At 36.6% G+C, this 14,763-nt stretch overlaps 1 protein-coding gene across 1 annotated transcript in view; it reads right to left on the bottom strand.

Moving 5' to 3' along the window:
• The window catches only part of LOC121425441 (exportin-7-like), a 39,149-nt gene extending 24,386 nt beyond the window's left edge, over window positions 1–14,763 (bottom strand). Inside the window, exons 1-11 of the mRNA XM_041621496.1 lie at window positions 14,665–14,763; window positions 11,139–11,282; window positions 10,270–10,363; window positions 8,873–8,943; window positions 8,319–8,414; window positions 5,887–5,952; window positions 5,163–5,306; window positions 4,633–4,759; window positions 3,280–3,353; window positions 2,209–2,328; window positions 1,208–1,354 (exon numbers count right to left, since the gene is read on the bottom strand). Of these exons, the coding sequence (XP_041477430.1) occupies window positions 1,208–1,354; window positions 2,209–2,328; window positions 3,280–3,353; window positions 4,633–4,759; window positions 5,163–5,306; window positions 5,887–5,952; window positions 8,319–8,414; window positions 8,873–8,943; window positions 10,270–10,363; window positions 11,139–11,282; window positions 14,665–14,682 (1,101 nt within the window). The 5' untranslated portion in view covers window positions 14,683–14,763. The remainder of the gene's footprint in view (window positions 1–1,207; window positions 1,355–2,208; window positions 2,329–3,279; window positions 3,354–4,632; window positions 4,760–5,162; window positions 5,307–5,886; window positions 5,953–8,318; window positions 8,415–8,872; window positions 8,944–10,269; window positions 10,364–11,138; window positions 11,283–14,664) is intronic.

The following is a 14,763-nucleotide window of genomic DNA, read 5'->3' as shown; positions in this document are numbered from 1 at the left end:
ATCATTGCTTGAGCAGTTCAAGAAGTGAAGATTGGAAAAAAATGTAAGAAAAGGTTGATTATTTTATGGAATTACATTATGCTTATTTCCAACAATTTTTTTTTTCAATTTGGGGATCGACCAGTCACAATTCTCTATAAAAGCTGAAGACAATATTTTATTGATTGCAGAGTACAGGGATTCATTTTTCATTTATTTATTTTTTGTAACTCAAGAACATTTTTCCTGTAGCTTCACTGCAACTCTTGGACCCTTGTCTCACAAAAAAAAAATGGAAAAAAAAATAACAAGATTCATTGCATTCACAACTGATTGTACATTGTAGTCAACAGAAAATATTGTAGAAAAATGTTCTACAGTCATTGCTAAGCTTTGTGTTATGGGCCCAAAGTAAGGATTGCAATATGTTTTACTTTGGGGATCGACCAGTCACAATTCTCTATAAAAGCTGAAGACAATATTTTATTGATTGCAGAGTACAGGGATTTATTTTTCATTTATTTTATTTTTTTTTGTAACTCAAGAACATTTTTTCCTGTAGCTTTACTGCAAATCTTGGACCCTTGTCTCACAAAAAGAAAAAACTGAAAAAAAATAATCAAATCAAACTCCAATTGCAAATGACCTAGATTTTAGTAATAAAGTTTGATATAAATCAATCACACCTCCTCGGTCCCATAACACAAAGGTTAGCAAATAATTGTAGGCTTGATTTTCACAACTGATTGTACATTGTAGTCAACGGAATATAATGTAGAAAAATGTTCTACAGTCAATGCTAAGCTTTGTGTTATGGGCCCAAAGTAAGGGTTGTGATTAATTCAAGAAAGCCCAACTATGGAGTGCCATAAATTTTATATTGTCTTGCTCATAGGAATTATACAGGACTATCCTTAATCAAGCATAAGCACACTGACAGGTGAGGACAAGAGAATATATCATATTCAAAATACATTTTGTTTGGAAATATGCATCTGACATCTTGGTGCTGGTTCTCCAAAGTTGCGATTGATAGGATCAATCACAATTCTTTGCAAGACAAGAGCCCCATTGCATAAAAGTTACTATTATGGTAACTTTGTCATCCAATGGTAACTACCATGATAACACTGATAAATAGTCGATCAGAATCAAGGATTCCATGCAAGTTACAATCGTATGGCAAAGTAACTTTTATGCAATGGGGCCCAGGACCTAATGTACTTACTTGTAAACTTGAGACTGTGAATTTTGCAATCAAGGCTATGACTTCAGTGTAGTCTTCCACCTTGACCAGTTCACCAAGCTGATAGTTGGACTTTAATCTTGCAAGTAATCTGCAGAACTCATGGTAGTTCGCTGACTCTGAAAGACCCTGTAACACAAAGAGATATGATTGATATTTACAATTGATTGTAACCTCCCATGCATGGTTTGCCATAGATATACAATTATGCTTAATTGTACAATTAATCATAAATTTTAATGAAAAGAGATCCCTGTAAATTGTAATGATTGAGAATGTGAGAGAGTAGATGGAGAAGAAAGCTACCTACAGGAATATATGTTCAGGATGTACACTGAAGTATAATGGATTTGCATCCTTGAGAGTATACTCATACATATTCTATAATTTTATCATTTCTACATATCTTGTTCCCCTTTTCATTGATTAGGTTTTTACCTTGTGTTAAAGTGATTGGTTAACATTGGTTTGAATTAAAAAAAATCTGAGCTAGAAAGTCAATTTTGTCACCTGTGTCTGTGATATGTTACAAAAATGAAGCCCAGAAAAAATTGCGTTCGAAAATAATTATTCAGTGCTTCAAAAACTGAAATATAGAGTGACCGGAAACACCATCTTAATTTCATCCCATACACTTATGTGTACTATTTAGGTGTCTAGAAGACGCCTATTTACAAAATCAGGGTTTGCCTCGTAGTTTTAGCTTTTCATTCTCAATAATGGTTTTCAGGGTTTATTAGTTCTAATACATGCACTTGTACACATTTTTCATCTTGGTTTGAGAATTTTTTAAATCAGCTGCTCACAAACTTAAACAATACCTTTAATTCAATCATTTTTCATCTTTGGCCATCTCGACCCATAACACATCTTTACTTTAAGCTTATTTGCTTTCTTAATTATCAGGTATTCTATTTTGATAAGATACAAGGTTGGGATTACTGTCTGAATGAAATATTAATTAGAGATAGCTTCCAACTTACTTGTGGATTTTCCAGGATGCCTCTCACCCCAGTGACTAGCTGTGATAAAAACTTTGCTCGTTCTGAATTGTTGAATAATGACCGCCGTACTGAAGCTATCTGAACTAGGCAGGAGAGGGCCTATTTACACAAAGAATTCAAAATATTATAAGCCAATCTATTTCCATATTTGAAATATTTCAATTGTTATTGGCCGATTAGATCTCCTAGAAAGGAAAGACTGATCAACTTAGAGGTAAAAGGTTTAGTATGTAATTTGGTAATACATCTACCAGCTTGGTGTCAATGTGGTAGCAAGCTGCAAGTTTCTTCAGGAGTTACTTCGACAGAAATGGATCGTTTAATTTCATATTTCATAAGAAAAAAGAATAGTAGTATATTATGTTAGACCCTGAAATCAGAAAATATCTCTATTCTGATGCACTGCACACATAAAAAAAATGAATGGGACTGCGTTGAATATTAGACTTAACGTTCAAGCTGTTTTTGTTTTTATCTTCATATTATCAATGTAACAAGTTCTTCTTTCCAGGAAACCATTTCACTATATTATCTGTAGTACACTATCACGAATAGAACTTGAAAACTCACAATCATTATTTTCGCCTTCCTATTTAACAACAGAATTCCCCCATTCACAATAAATCTGATATTTTCACAAATTCAAATTAAGATTTACATCAAATTGATTAAAGGGGTACTCCAGGCTGAAAATATGATTTGAGCAGATAAAGAAAAATCAGACATACAAAACACTGAAAATTTTATCAAAATGGGACAAGGAATAACAAAGTTATGGCATTTTAAAGATTTGCATTATTCAGGCGAAACAGTTCCAGGCATGTCCTCATGAATATTCAATGAGCAAATTGATGTCATATCCCCACTTGTTCTTTTGTATGTATTCATGAAGACCTACATATAACTGAACTTCGCTATGTCATCAGATTTTGATAAAATTTTCGGCATTTTGCTCTGTGAATTTTATTTACTTTATTTATTTAAATATAAATATTTTCAGCCCAAAGTACCCCTTAACTATATAATAGTGCAAACTTTATCAAGACTTACTATAGGTGCTAACGTTGCAGGTAATGCTTTGTATAGATCAAAGAAGAGATGTACTGTGCTAAAATCCAAAAAGGCTATGGAGGGAGGAATTAGAATATGTTATAACATTATTAGCAGGGGCAAGATGTATTTATTAATACACATAATTATTAAAATATGGTAACTTAATTTGAACACACAAATTGAAAACTGAAAATGGGCAAAATGTGAAAGTGTAATTACATTAAATTATTCACTAAAGTTTAGGAGTATGTAGTTCAGCATTTTACTAAAGATGATTTTGAAGTTTAGATATGTGACCAGACACCCCAAAACTAACAATAAGTTGTAATAATATGCAACATTTATACAGCACTTTATCCAAGTGTTTCTAAACGCTGCATACTATTACCCTTTAGCACGGCTATCCTGATTGGACGCTCAAGCATTCAAGTAATTCTTTCCTACCAGGTACCCACTTACTTCACCTGGGAGAAGAGTGGCAAATGTACATGAACCCCTTTGCTAATGGACGCGAGTGCTGCGATTGGATTTGAACCTCGGACCTTGTGGTTCAAAGTCCAAAGACTTATCTACAACACCTCGTAAAAATTAAATGTGAGACTTTTCAAAAGAAACATAATAAAACTCAACTAATCATTGCTTGATAGGTTCTGTGAAGAAAGTGAAGAAAGATTGGAGAAAATTGAGGTTCAGATGGACGAAAAAAAAAAAGTTGTTTTATGATACTGCTCTCAAAAATGGAGAGCATTTCAAGAGATTTTCATCAACAGAAGTTATAAGCTACTGCAAATCCTTGGATCTCATTGGCTGAGGGCAAACTAGGTTGTAAAAAACACTGACAAAACTTTCATGAAATGCTCCCATGTTGTTTGAAAGTTTCACATTTTCTGTTGTCTTTGATTGTACAAGGCTGAATGTCAAACATTCATACCGTTGCACACACGACATACCATCAAAAATCTACCGTTGCACGGCTTTAGGAGGTGACATCACAATACGATTCAATTCATTGCGCTCAGTAAAAAATGAAGGTGAAATATGCGTACAGCCCGCCAGCTACATGCGCAATGCTGCCTGGGGTCATGTGTGCTTGTGGGATTTTCCTTTTCGCTTTCAATATTTCATAGATCACCTGCAGGAAAAAAAACCCTGTTTTTTTTCCATATTTTCGCTAAACTCTGGCATTGTACAACACAAAAAGCGAATATTCTTATTTATGCTATGATGCAAGATTTCGAATTCAGAGAAAGAAAGAGACACTCTATAGAGCATCTTTCTTTCACCTCATGCGAAATCTCGCACCATCGTACTCATGTCTATTCACTATTTTGTACACTGCTTGGCCCTTACCTGACCGCCATCCTGTAGGTATCTGGACAGTGCCCAAGTCATCTGATGATTCATCAGTCAGTGTACCTATGAAGTCAAAGGTCAAGCAGTTCCTTGAGAGCTGCAAGAGCTGGTTGATCACAGCTTGCTGTTGGTGCAGAAAAGAGATAAAAATGGGTTTGATCAAAGAGAAGAAAAGCAAACAAAAAGGTAATAATAAAATTATTTCAATAAACTTTTTTTTGTTGGGGTGGACTTGGTCTTTGAGAATGTACAATGGGGTTGGATTCCATGTCAACATGTACTTAAAATGCCTGTAGGAGGTATGAATCTTTGACTTTTGTTCTGAACATACCACAAATGCAGCCAATTGTCTCTATAAGTTCAGTGATTACCAATTGTTAGAAATTTTGAAAAATTTATAAGTTCTTGTTTGTCTCATAGTGTTCAAACTTAATGTACCTTATCTACTTGTCTGAGTTTTCATTTTTTTTTCAAGCAATTTTTTAAATTTGGGTTGGATTCCCAATTAAATGGGCCGTTGTACATACCTTGCTGTCATCCTGCATGTTGATACCACCTTTAGAAGCTTGTTTGAGTAGATTACATGCCATGTTGAAGATCTCAAATAACATGGTGTCTCGAAAGGATGAAGCTATCTTTCTGTGCTTCGTAAGGGGACGAATGTTGTCGGGCTGTAGGCAAGAACACGAATAGTAATATGTATGAATTACACATCCTATGACAGAATACATTTCTTGTCTCGGTATTACAATAGAATAATCACTGTTCATAAAGGATAACATCATATGTTTAATGAGGAAACATTAGAAAATAATAATTATAAAATATTGGATGGCTAAGAATCGGACACAAGAAATATTCCACTAGTTTGGGGCTATGTAGCACAAATCATAAGAGAGTACAATATTAACCCTAACGAATGGAATATTTATGGTATCTGATGAAAACTACCCAATATAATCATTACCTTTGATGATCATTATTTATTAGACCATGCAATACAACACAATATTGCACTGCAAACCAAAATACATGTTTATTAATGCACTGATAAAATGCCCTTATAAACTACACTTTTAAATGTGTACCAAAACCCTTAATATGAATGTAAAAATTATTGCAGAATGAAACAATCTGAACACTGTAAGTTGCTTAAAAGGTGAGTTTTTCACCAACTAGAGATATCAAAACTAGAAACTGAATCTGCAGATTTGAGACGGTCATCACAAAAGGGATTTAAATATAACACACCTGATTGATCTCACTAACAAGTTGTGACATGAGTTGTACTCCAATGACAAAATGTTCCATAGAACCCTGGAATAAACAAAATGAAAAAGAAAATCGATCATAATTGTTCAACGAGGGCCCCGTTGCATAGTCAGACCTGCCAACATGTGAAAATGGAAAAAAGGAGTCCACAAATCGCGCGGAAAGCCGAACTCCCAACGGCGGGGGTCAAGGGGCCCGCCTTAGGGCCCCTTGTGGGGTCCAGGGGCAAGGCCCCGGCGGGGGTGCAAGCTGGAGGACATTTAGGAAATTTCACCTTAAAAACAAGCCTTCTGGAGCCCTTCTTGAGCTTTTTATGCCTTGTCCTTTCTCTGGAGCCTTTCATAAGTGGCTTTTTTGGCACCATGTATTACCTCTCTTGAGTAAGTACAAGTATGGCATAGTTTCTTTCTACTCTCCATAACCAATTTATGTACCATCAGAGAACTTAATGTTCTTGTGCTCAGGCTTGCTCTCTGCTTAGTTTTGTTCTTTACCACGATGGAAAATACTCTTTCACAGTCACTGTTGCTATGAAAAATTAGCAGAACTGCTTTCATTGTTTTGCATAGGATTAGGAGGGAGTCTCTGTGTGCCTTTAACAGACTAAAAAAAATACAGCAGGGGTCTAAAAGTTTGCAAGAATCGGCACTGAAACGGCAGACTTGTAAAATCCAAATCATTTAGCTCACTAAGCACAAAGTACATATAAAAATATCAGGACAAAATATTAGTTTAAAATGTTACCGTTTCTAAACCCTCAGCTGGCGAAACAATCCATTTCCCACACGGTATTCCAGAACGGTAGTAGTATAGTAGCGGAGGCACGCAAGCGCTGCATCGTATGCATAGAGTTACATTCGCACTACACGCGCTATGAATCCTCGCGATCGCGGGCGAACTGTCCAATGTCAATACACACGATCGCTGTCGGATAAATAGCGCGCTGGCCGTGGCTTGTTGCGCTTCGTATATGCACACACGGAGCACAGGCCCATCACGCGTTCTTATCCATTGAACTCTGAACTCCACGTACGCGCGCGTAGTGCATGCGTTTAATTAACGTTACGCACGGTATATAGGTACGATCCGACACACGTGCGTACGTACGTAAATGTAACATTGAGAGGACTCAGAGAGAAAGAGAGCCGTAGGCAGACGGAAAGTGCGTCATTTCCCAAAGAAAAAAGAAAATCATCTGAAATACAAAGAAAACGGAGTTCTCCGCTTTTGGGCCGCTATAAATTCTGAAAAACGGAGAAACTCCGGAAAACCCGGAGAAGTTGGCAGGCCTGCATAGGTGTTACTATATAGTAACTCGCTAATCCAATGGTAAATGCAATGGTTGGCTTAACAACCAATTAGAATCAGGAATTTCAGGGAAGTTACCATTGGATGGCAAAGTTACTATAATAGTAATTTTTATGCAATGTGACCCAGCCCATATAATTTTTCTTTGTGATGTACAACTTGTATGAAAATGCAAGCCACCAAACCAATTGAACAGACTTGATGATTGGAAACTGGGGGCTGTTTCATAAAGCTGTTCTTAAGTTAAGAGTGACTTTAAGAACAACTGGTGAACCCTTCTTAAGCGCTAAACCATCACCAATTCAATACTATTTACCACAAGAAAGGATCACCAGTCGTTCTTAAAGTCGCTCTTAACTTACAAACAGCTTTATGAAAGACCAACCTGGATTTGTGCTGTCAAATAAGCACGGTCCTGTTCAGTAACTTGTTTTTTATTAAAAAGCTACATATTGCTGCCATCAACTTTTGAATTAGGAATATAAGGTTGGATGGAGGCACAAAGTTATCAGGAATTTTCAATACCATGCTTCAGGAGAGGCTACTGATAAAGATTTGAAATCAGACCCTCCAGGATCAAGACCTGGGGGTGTTTCACAAAGATTTAAGTTTGACTAAAAGTCAAACTTAAATGCCAACGCGTACATGATATGCAATGCACAGTCTTAACATTGATCACTACGCAGTAGTGAGCGTCCTCTTTGCATGGTCTGACCACTGTGGTCATGCCTTTTATAACGCACACAAGACATTTAAGTGCGACTCTAAGTCATACTTTGTGAAATACCCCCTAGATATTCATAATTGTGATATGCGCTATACAAGAACTGTTTATTATTATTATTACATGTATAAGACCAAGGCTAACACCTCCAAGATCACCAATAGCAATCTCGAGACTGGTCTAAAGATCAATGTCGATCTAGAGGTATCCAAACACTGGTCGCTATATCAATCAACCTACAAACAACAATTTCATAGAAATACAAGACCAGTAATCCTCTTTAATCTCCACCCTAACCCAATGATATTCCCTTTTTTTTTACTTTAATAAACATTTCAACTTTTGTAATATTTGTGTATCTATATATTTTGTTTCTTACTTGGAGAAATTTGGAGACATCCGACATGACATTCCTGAAGACATAGTCATCTTTCCTGCTGTCGAACCATCCTAGCTTTGTAATCCGCACGAGTAACTGCAAGATGAGAAAAATAGAGTTATGTGAATGGATGCATACTGATCAGGGGGGTGTTTCACAAAAAAGTTAGGGTCGACTAGCAGTAACGCTGCAAGTGCCAAGGCTCATGTATATTCATTCTATGATCTCATTCATGATTACGTACCATGATCAGCCAATATTGTGATGTTATTAATGCCACATGCAGCTGGGAATATTTTTGAAGACTTTTAACTTTGTGAACATCCCTCTGGAATATATCTTTCTTTCTCAATTTACACTCGACAAGAAAATGGTTAAAGGCAGAAAGCATCATTATGGCCTGAGAGGAAGAAACCGTATCACGAGGGTACCAATCATGAATAATAAAAATAAAAGATAAACGTAAGATAACGATTGCATGTATGCATTTAGCAAAACAGACTACAATCTGTAAGTACAGTATGTAGCCATCATATTAAAACTTTGCATCTTACCTGAATGAGTGCCTGGGAAACAAAATTCGGCAGTTTGGGTCTACTGGCAAGATAGTTCAACACATAGTTTTCTGCAAATGACGAACAAACAATAAATTATGTAAATAATATTCCTAGATTAGTGTATTCATATGTCATTGGTTATCCCAAAATAACAAGAAATGTAAGGTCTATTCATTGAAGAAAAATTGAACTTTAATCAATTCAAATACATATTCAAAGCAGACATGTATCTTTCAGGTCATGCACTTGTATAATTCTACTTTTCTTTTCCTTCTTCATTTTTTTTTGGTGGGGGGGGGGCTTTCCACAAATCATCATCATGATCACCTCCACCACCTCTATTATCATCAACTCTGTGACTATCATCTATTATTATAGTTGCAATCGCAGATGTCAGTTTTGCTGTAAAGACCTTGTCACATTGTTGCGTGTGACTTGCGGGTAACTATTTTTGCTACCCGCAAGTCATCCGCAGTGCCCGCACTGACAGTATCTCGCATGTATCTCACATGAGGTTGCCCCCAGAAGGGCACGCAAGTCTGATTTCCATGCAGATAATTTTTGAACATGCTCAAAACTTTGTTGCGGGTGAAGTGGCGGACTATCACCCGAAAGGGTTGCACAGCATGATGTGACAGAGCCTTAAACTTTACCATTATTTTGAAAATCAGATACATAGATCAAAAGTTAAGAATACAGTCGCTATGACCACTACCTTCCCCAGATTTTTTATGTGAAAATTATGGCAATCAGAAGTTGAAATCATGGTATCTGGAAAATTTGTCTTAGAGATTTTGCATTTGTTAACATTTTGTTAAATGAAATGCATTCCTCAACCAAGTACTTTAAACACTAATGCTATATCTACCATGTTACACTGGCCAAATCGACTCCAGACTAACAAAGTCTATCATAACATTACCAGTGATATACCATTCGCCAATTTGGAGTCAGTCTTATTGGTGTGACTGTAACATTGGTTATGGAGCATGAAAGAAAATCAAGGAATATTATAGAATGGCAACCAGGCATCATTAATTACTGATGCATGGGCAGCCATATATCCGGTAAATTTGCCGAGTGTCCAGTAATTTCTTATGCATGGCAAGTTTACCGGATAACATGGCTAGCCATGTGTTGGTGATTACTTACAGATGGTTGTAAAAAAACAAAGATTTATTCGCCCCAAAAAATTCTACCAATCGATAAAACATATGATACACAGGTATGTTCGTGCATCGGTAGAATTAGTGAGCATGCGGAAGCCATGGAAACTAGTCTAAACGAACTCTGCTTCACCCATGGGTTTAACATCTCCATAGTTACCTTATGCTCACAAAACCAACCAAATGCACCTCACATCTGTGTATCAGTTGTATCCAAGATGTACTTACTGATGTCTATTCTTTGTTCAAGGGGAATAACTGCTGTGGTTTTAGAGACCAGTTTGATGAGTGATGATGATGCAAGTAACTGGGCATAGGCAGACTGCATATAGAGAGAAAAAAAATCATAATTGCTGTACATGTATACTGTTTTGATGTTGAAGCACAAGATTATAGTTGGTAGGCAAATACCCCCAAATTTCTTATTGTGCGTAAATGCAACGTCCAAAGTATGAGACCAAATTTGGGAGTCCCTAGAACTTAATTCATTTTCTGGAAGTACAATGTAATTCATGTGCATCAACTTGCCTCAAAAGAGTTGAACACAAACATCTTCCAAAGAGTTTCCAACATGATCCAGGCAGAATAGGAAAGATTACATGTATAAACAATTAGAGCACCAAAATTAAGTACAGAAATATGTCTTGTATCTTACTTAGGGATATTATATATATTTTTCAACTATTATGCAGTTTGTATGAATTGCTGCTCAACATGATACTTCATGTGTCCCTAAAACTTCTTTCAGTTTCAGGTATATGTCTAGAAAGGTTTCAACACACACCTCTTCAAGGAAATTAAAACATTACCCAGGCAGAACAGGGCAATATTGTGAAAAACTACATATATTTCAACAAAATTTAGCATACAAATACATCAAGTATTTAACTTGCAAGATGTAGTTTTTTCTACTTAACAAGTTTACAGCAATTACACATATTATTCTAGAAGGATTTCGCGCATATATATATGTTTTTTGCTATTCATACATACAGACACTTTGGTGATCATTTTGTAGGCTTCTGTACAAACTCATTTTAAAATCATTACCACAAGTGGCATTTATCTATAAGGTTTTATATGAAGCTGGTACTCACATTCCCTCTTTCAAGCAGTAGCTGGCATTTGTTGAGATCTGGAGAGTTGGTGAAACTAACTAGAGCCTTCTCGGCCTGTGAACGTTGTTCGGTGTCAGGGCTCTCGTAAAGTTGCTTGCATAGCAGCTCCAGCTGCACAAGCTCCTGGTGTAAATAGAAGGGAAAAAAAGGGAAAATGGTTGATAGAGATTAACAGGACAGTAAAGTGACATATCACAGGGAAATCAAGTCTCATGGAATTTGCAAATGGCTTGACTTGTCTTGCTCATTACAATATAGGCTATTCATCGTTCGAGCAAGTTGGGGTAGTGTAATAAAAATTCAAAGACAGTACAAATCTAACTAGTGTTGTAACCAAGACCCACTACGTTATACGCTCCAAGCATGATCTTCTAGCATAGCTCTAAATCAATTCCGTATAAGCTGCTTGATTGATTCCTCACTGTAAAATCTTTTTGATTTGGACTAGATCTACCTATAACAAAAATAAAGATGAAAAAAAAAATTTGCGGAGATCAGTTTTCTTTTTTATGTCAGCTTCCGATCATACCCCTCTTTGCATGTGAAATACCTTGGTCAGTTGAAAATGGTATCGCATTTTAATGCTTCCTATGGGAAAAAGTTGGAAAATTCACAATATGTATCAGCTATTTTGCCCATATTTGGTTATTTTGAGAAAATAAACTAGACTTTGAAAATGCATTTTCCCTTGTGTTTTGGTCCTTTTCAATAATCTTTCTATTCAATTTCCCTTTGTCAGGTTTGTCAAATGATGTTACATTTTAAGCGTATTGAAATTATTTTCTGATGCATAAATGAATGCATGCGTACTTTGGTAATATCCCAACCCAGGGAGAAGCTTGAGAATGCACAGAGCTACATGTACCAAGTCTCACGCGCGTATTGCGTGCGTCCCCTGCAGCCCCTAAGGTGTATTGGCCAAGATCCGCCATTCTCGGATCTGGGCAGCATCAAGTGGAGACCACCATCATCACTCGCTGTTCCGGATTCGGGGATTTTCCAATCCACGCCTCATCCGTGTTCATCCAACTCAACCTGTTCAACACTGTCTGCGACTGTATATATAGACTGTTTCCTGATGTTCGCCGGCGATGTCTCATGTGTCGTCGACATATTCGTAAGTATAACTTATAACTTATTTTCCTCCTTTTCCTGTCGTGACTCTCACTTTCACTTTGTTTCTCAACTCTACTTTTGTGTGTGTGTAACTTTCTTGAATTCTTCTCCAGAAAGTCAACATTTTGCACTCTTTCCATTCCATGAAGAGCCCCCAAACTCTTCATTTGGCGCTGCGGAACTTCGAATACTGCGCAAACTTTCGATTTCTTCTTGTGTTTTGTATATATTGTGACATTTACGGCACTTGCCATTGTCAATTGCATTGCATGTGTTCTCGCATTAGAAAAAAATATTCTGTGCCGTGCGGCCAGCCATTTTGTTTTGTGGAGGTTGCCATTTTGTTTTACGTGACGTTTATGTGACGTACTTCCGATAGTCTCGCTTGCAGACATTTTGTTTCCTTTGACATGGATATCATTCCCATCGTGATAAAGATAGCGTTAACGGGAAATTATTTTTTTGTGAATATAAATATTGATAGTGTAAGTAAAATTGACTTTGCAAATGTATTCTGAGTGTGAATAAAGATTAGTCTTGCATTGCAGACTTATATTTTTTTCTGGAATTTTTGGTTGCATCAATTATTCTAAATTTTGTGCTAAATTTGCACAATCTTTTTTTTTAGGAAATAAAAAAAAAGGAAAGAAAGAAAATCTATTTCAACTTTGGGATTCTGGCTGAATAGTTCCAAACTTTATACTGTCAGTTTATTTTTCTGGCCATTAATATTTTTGTCTATCGCTTGAATAAATACTGTGATAGATACAAAAAGTGTCAATTTATATTTCTGAGCATTATAATTTTTGTCTGTCACGTGAACAAATATTGTGATAGATATATTTTTGCTCTATTTCTTTCCGTCAATTGGTCAGCTGGACATATTTTTGCTGGCTTATTTGTGCGAGTATCGGCATTTGTAATTTGCATCAAATTATATTTTTGCTGCGTTTCTGCCTACTAGCGAAATAAGCTGCTGGTTATTTTTCGTTGATTGATAACACAAATTATTGTTGACTTGTTTTTTCCGTCGTGGTTTTTAGCAATCTTTGGGCTCACGTCGGGAAGTGGACATTATTTTACAAAGAATAATAATAGAAAGAAAAATAACATAGACAAAATATTTTTTTAGAATAGAAATTCTTGACTTTTTTGTGGATTAGCAGAAAATCAATTCAAAGGAATTGTTTGGAAAAAAAGAACAAGATAATCAGAGATTCAAGTCAGAGCTTGCTTGTTTCTTGTGTTCTTATACAATTGTTACACTGTTTAGGTATTGAGTGCAGTGAGTTTTTTGTTGTTGTTGCGTGTTGTGATTTCTTTCCCTACAAAAAAAGAAGAAAAAGAAACAACCAGGAGTGGTTGGAGAATGAATAAAAGAATAAATACAGGGAAGAAATCAAAAGGTTACGTGTGGTTGTGAGGTTATTGAAGAGAGAAGACCCCGAGACGTCATTGAGCGAGGACCTGTATCCCAGCTGCTCTCCACTCGGCGCCATGGTCAACCTGTAACTAGAAGTCTAACTCTAATATCTACCGTGTGGAATTGTCTGTGCAAGTACCAGGTATTAGTTGTTGTCACTGTTTTGTACCGTCGAAGTAACCCATTCGTGGGTTTCGCGAGTCGTAACAATTGTCAGTAGTGTACTGTGATTAATTAACGACTCGGTCATGACTCATTATAGTCTGTCTCGTGCCATCATCAGTAACCCACATGCATATGCACATCTTCAACACCTTTATTAGTTTCAGTTTTACTTCAGTACTGGCCGTGCGCACGCAGACGCCGAGTCATGAAAATCTCACGCATAATATTTTTTTGAATTTGGCATCTCTGAACGCAGCCGAGTCAATGCACTTCTGAAGTTCTGTGTGTGTACGATCAGTGCAGGTATGTCATGCATGATATGGCCATGGCTGCATTGCCATGATTGCCATTCATTTTTTTTTCAAATCTTTTATTCCGTCATAGAGACCCTTATCTCGAAATACAATGTAGGCTAGCAAAGATTCCTGAATTGAAATGAGAAGTCATTCGCCAGCAATCAGATCTGCAGTGCAGCAGTCAGCTCAGTGCAAGCACAAAATGGGCAGTGTCTTGTTTGCAGATCAGATGAAACAAAAAAAAATGACAGTCGCATCACAATCACTCACTCAGCTCAGATTTACACTGCACTCGCATTCAAAACACACACGTCATTTCGCAATTTTTCGAAGCGGGCGATCTCTAATTTCGATGTTTATATCGATTTCAGGTAATTCTAACACATCAGAAAGACTTATTTACAAAATTCAAGTATCTCATCATATCTAAATTATAATCAAATTTATTCTTCTCCTTGGAAACTACTAAAACAAACGTTGAATATTTATCAATTGTGGAGCCTACCTGTTCGACGTTCGCCATGTTGTGCTCAGATTTTCCCTAATTTTTCGCGCTTGTCGAATAGCGCCCTCTTGTGTTTATGAATCGGAACGTGGATCCCGA

The sequence above is a fragment of the Lytechinus variegatus genome, chromosome 12, assembly GCF_018143015.1.
Source record: "Lytechinus variegatus isolate NC3 chromosome 12, Lvar_3.0, whole genome shotgun sequence".
Taxonomy (NCBI): domain Eukaryota; kingdom Metazoa; phylum Echinodermata; class Echinoidea; order Temnopleuroida; family Toxopneustidae; genus Lytechinus; species Lytechinus variegatus.
This window is presented reverse-complemented; position numbering and strand designations above follow the sequence as displayed.